The sequence below is a fragment of the Nannobrachium achirus genome, assembly GCF_963921795.1.
Source record: "Nannobrachium achirus genome assembly, chromosome: 8".
NCBI classification, from domain to species: Eukaryota; Metazoa; Chordata; class Actinopteri; order Myctophiformes; family Myctophidae; genus Nannobrachium; species Nannobrachium achirus.
Genome location: NC_137817.1, coordinates 41,655,177 through 41,660,767, shown reverse-complemented (window position 1 = coordinate 41,660,767; position 5,591 = coordinate 41,655,177). Strand labels below are relative to the sequence as shown.

At 41.0% G+C, this 5,591-nt stretch overlaps 1 protein-coding gene across 1 annotated transcript in view; it reads right to left on the bottom strand.

Moving 5' to 3' along the window:
* The window catches only part of LOC308290112 (high-affinity choline transporter 1-like), a gene marked incomplete at both ends in the record, with an annotated part of 13,518 nt that extends 8,690 nt beyond the window's left edge, over positions 1-4,828 (bottom strand). The window contains 3 exons of the mRNA XM_080731887.1: positions 1,678-1,809; positions 2,120-2,268; positions 4,645-4,828. Coding sequence (XP_080588013.1) covers positions 1,678-1,809; positions 2,120-2,268; positions 4,645-4,828 — 465 coding nt within the window. The remainder of the gene's footprint in view (positions 1-1,677; positions 1,810-2,119; positions 2,269-4,644) is intronic.
* Between the last annotated feature and the right edge of the window lie 763 nt (positions 4,829-5,591).

Below are 5,591 nucleotides of genomic sequence, written 5' to 3'. Positions count from 1 at the left end.
GGTCAGGCTTAGGGTTAGGCATAGTTTTACTGAGGTTAGGATTAGGGTTTGGGTTAGTTTGGTGGTTGATCCAAAGGGTGTTCAACCTAATGACATGTTACCTTCCTCGTTTATAGTATGACATCACTAATGACATCACTGGGTTTCTAACTATTATATGACATCATTGGTGACATCTTATATTATATGATATCACTATCATCGATGACATCACTGATGACATCATTGATCACATCATTGACTGTAAACTATTTCTGTCATTATATGACATTACTGATGACATTACTGATGACATCACTGATGACATCACTGGGTTTCTAACTATTATATGACATCATTGATGACATCATTGGGTTATAACCATTAGTGACATCATCGATGACATCACTGATGACATCACTGGTTTTCTAACTATTATATGACATCACTGATGACATCACTGGGTTTCTAACTATTATATGACATTACTGATGACATCACTGATGACATCACTGGTTTTCTAACTATATGACATCACTGATGACATCACTGATGACATCACTGGGTTTCCAACTATTATATGACATCATTAATGACATCACTGATGACATCATTGGGAACCATTATATGACATCATCGATGACATCACTGCCCCATAGGTCAAACTCCCGTTGGGTTGAACAGCGTCGGCAGGTTAGATAAACACCCGCGAGCGCCGGCAGGTTAGATAATCACCCGCGTCACGGTTACTGAGGTCAGGTTTAGGGTTAGGGTTAGAGTTAGGCATAGTTTTACTGAGGTTAGGATTAGGGTTTGGGTTAGAGTTTGGTGGTCGATCCAAAGGGTATTCGACCTAATAACATGTTACCTTCCTCGTTTATAGTATGACATCACTAAAGATATCACTGGGTTTCTAACTATTATATGACATCATTGATGACATCACTGATGACATCACTGGATATTATATGACATCACTATCATCGATGACATCACTGATGACATCATTGGGTTATATCCATTATTGACATCATTGATGACATCACTGATGACATCACTGGTTTTCTAACTATTATATGACATCATTGATGACATCACTGGGTTTCTAACTATTATATGACATCATTGATGACATCACTGATGACATCATTGGGTTTATAACCATTATATGACATCATCGATGACATCACTGATGGCATCACTGGTTTTCCATCTATTATATGACATCACTGATGACATCACTGATGACATCACTGGGTTTCTAACTATTATATGACGATGGCATTACTGATGACATCACTGATGACATCACTGGATATTATATGACATCACTGATGACATCATCGATGACATCACTGATGATGTCATCGGTGTCATCGATGACATCACTGGATGGGACGGACGGACGGACGGACGTACGGACGGACGGACGGACGGACGGACATTTGCTCGTTTATAGTATGATATATATATATATATATATATATATAGGGTTAGGACTTTTGATATTCATGAGCTGTATGCCATAGACATTCAAAACGTTAACAAAAAAGGTTTGGAATAATTCACTGAATGCGCAATGTATCTAGAACATGTGAAAGTTTCAAGAAATATATGACAGTTTCAAGAAAATGTACTTTTACAAAATATATATATTTTTTAGAATGATCTGTATACTAAAAAAAAACAAAAACTAACCAATGAGAGTAATTCATCTATCCATTTTCCAGCATCCTCCATCTTCAGCTCACCCACCCAGGGCTGGTGTTGTAAAGGTGGAAGTGTGACATTAGATAATGGGTTGAGAAGCAGGAAGAGAACACAGATCCACTGGAGGGAGGGAGGGTGGCAAGAAAGAAAGAAAGAAAGAAAGAAAGAAAGAAAGAAAGAAAGATTATAGAAAAATATACGTACATTTTAACATTTAAATACTTGAATTAGGCCAACTACTAATAGTTCAATAATAGCCTACTAATTGAAATATACATTTAATTATAGACGGAAAAAAGCTCAAGTAACATCCTCGTCCTCACACGACGTCCCTCATGTCCCTGACGTGAGGATCTCACGCTTGATGAGCTGAATTTGAACCCCAGGGCTGTTATGGGCAGGGGCTATATTTGCAATAGGCAGTATTCACCATGCTGATGAAGATGATCACGAGCTGGATGACATCAGTGTAGGCAACTGAATAAAACCCTCCCAGTAGTGTGTAGGAGACAGCAACGGCTGCAGACACGATGATGGAGTAGGACGAAGGAAGATCAAGGAGCACACTGACTGTCCCGCCTGTAGAAAATGCACAATACATCAGTGTTTGAATGGTTGAATGTAACGTTGTAAAGTGATTTGGATGAAAGCAACAGACAAAAGCTCAATTTGCCAAGAGCAGTGACTCCCAGGAAGCCAACTCCCCCAATCAGGTTATGAACGATAAATACTATAGGCCTGTTGCCGCACGCACACAGACACACAGCACTCGTCTACCTCAATATTAACACACACCCACCCACCCACACACACACACACACACACACACACACACACACACACACACACACACACACACACACACACACACACACACACACACACACACACACACACACACACACACACACACACACACACACACACACACACACACACACACACACATAACTGTAACTCGTAGAAAGTTCTAGTATTTCATATAACGTGGGACACAAGGTTTTGATGTCAGTCATCTCCATATTTGGAAAAAAGTTTATTTTTAATTAAAGTCAATGGAGAACATTCATTCACAAACGTATGGTTGCCGAACACACTAAAAAGGGTAGTTTGCGGCTGCTGATGATGACTATATGACGATGACTATTTCAGAGCTGTAACACCACCCAGTAGCGGTGTACACTCGTGTTTGCACTCAAATGCATCGCGTAACTTGTGTGCCAAAATAGGGCCCTCACACTTTGTGGGATCATCGGAGTTGTCAATAAGATTAGTAGTTGTGGGCTCGCCTGAAAGGCGAGACCAGTATGTTATCTTCATTAATCTATATACCGTTGTGGGCTCGCCTGAAAGGCGAGACCAGTATGTTATCTTCATTATTTATATACCGAGTTCCGTCGCAGACAGTACAAAGGCAGGGCCCTTAGCCAATGAGGTGCGGAAAATCTGGGAGTGGTGTTAGCTGGAGTATTGGTTGAGCTTCACATGACAGTTAGCACGCTGCAGAATATAGTACGAGCGAGCCCACACTGTTTCGGAAGGAAGAGTATCTCTAGTTTGACTTAATATGCTAAGCTCATTATTAATAAATACAAAAGATGATTAATGGAAGACACCACTTGTAGCTTGGTATTCAGAGAACACAAATGATCACTGACCCAAGGCTACCAGGATCCAGGCCACCCAAAGCAGGTCACATATCAGAATGGGAAGCAGAAGGATCGTGGTGATAATGTTGCCATAACGACGCTGAAAAGGATCCATCATTGTCACAAAACTCTGTGACCTCATTGGTTTAGCAAAGAACAAGCCTCCTGTTGGGACAAAGCATGAATAGAATAGAATAGAATAGAATAGAATAGAATAGAATAGAATTAATTTGAAACACGTGTGCACATCAAAGACCTGCAACCAGCAGACCTGCAACCAACCAGCTCTGAAAGAGTCCGCGCAGGCGGAGGCGCGAATGCAGCCGGGACGCGAGACGGGAAGGGGGCTGCTTGGAGGGACCGGTACCGCAATGCCCATATATGGACGCTCCATATGGCCAAGACAGAATTCATTCAGACTGCTGACTATCATCACCTGGATATCCATATATGGAGATCTAGGTGATGATCCAGTTGTCTCCATGTATGGATATCCAGGGTTCGATGAGGTCAGTGTCGTGATCTTCATATATGGATATCCAGGTGATGACGGTCAGCAGTCTTGATTTTGAAATTAATTCTGTCTTGGCCATATATGGGCATTGCCAAATATGGGCGTAACATTGATGACATCAGGGATCTCCATATATGATTGCCAGAACAGGCTGTCTTGTTCATATTTGGAGCGTCAACAATGTGATGTCAGAACAGGTCAGCTATAGACATTGAGGCGTTATGGACCGACTGACTGACTCACTGACGGACAGGATCTGACGGGTTTCATAGTAAACTGCGCAATAAACACTCCAATCAGAGCACTACGTCATGCGAAGATCAGGTTGTGAAATAGTTTGTGACATTTTTGTGACCTCCACCCAAATGCCAGTTTGAATATACGTCAATAGAATAATGTAAATGTCAGGATGCTTTTCATTGAATTTGGAATGAACAGACATATCATGTTTCTTACCTATGATGAAGTTGAATAAATAGGCAATGGGTGCTAAGGCCCAGATAAGACCACGAGAGGGAGTGTAGACAGCTTCGGCAGTTCCCAAAATGTAGCCTCCTCCAACCCAGGTAGCTGATCGAACACACGCACGCACGCACCGCACACACACACACACACACACGCACACGCACACACACACACACACACACACACACACACACACACACACACACACACAAATATTGTATAATGCTATTAATCACCATCACAGTAGGTATTTAATTCAACATTCTTTGGAATCTCATTCAGATCACCACATGCACAGGCAAACAAACACAACTTAGATTTCCTTACCTGTCATTGTGAAGACTCCAATCCAAATACTGATGTTACGTCCCCCTATTATGGTGACTTGAGTCCTGGAGCCCTCACATTTCTTCTCCTCCTTTCTGGATTTCTTAGAGGCCCAGATGCCCATTGCCAGAATCAGAGCATAGAAGACCAACAGTCCTACCAACCCAGCTATGTCTAGAGCCATTGTCACACTGTAGACAGACAGACAGACAGACAGACAGACAGACAGACAGACAGACAGACAGACATTTTATTACTCCAGAAATAAATGTGTTCTGTTCAACAGCTCCAGTTGCCATACATTCATACCATAGACTGTAGAAAACTTGGACTGACGTCACCCATTGGTTTCTACACAGTGTAAATGATGAATATTTAGCAGGTGTATGTTTTCCACCATCTTTCTACTTCCTGTCCTGAACTGGAAATGAAATCTCAATCCTATTGGTTGGTACAGAGCGGGGGGTGGGTTAATAAATGCTATTGGTTGGGAGCTTGTCAATCAAGCTAGCCACTCCCCTCCTACAGAATAGCCTACTTTATCATCAATTTTAAAATACATGGGACCATAATTTAACAAAACGCACATCACAGTGATTGAAAGAAGACTTTAAACTAGTGACTGGAAGCATAAAGTATTCATGACAATGTTTATTAAGGTAATACTATTAATTAATTTACATAACTTTATTTGTGAATTACTTTTCTCCATTGACTTGAATTAAAAATATTTTTCCCAAATATGGAGATGGCTGACATCATAGATGTCTGACATCATAGGCCACATGAGACTGACACAGTATGTCCATATATGGGCTTTCCAAGATATGGGCTTAATTGATGACATCAGTGAACTCCATATATGGGCTTTCAGGTTGGGATAACAATTTTATCCATTCAGAGACTAGTGTATAATTGTAGTCTTTGTAGGCAAATGTACTTTTCTT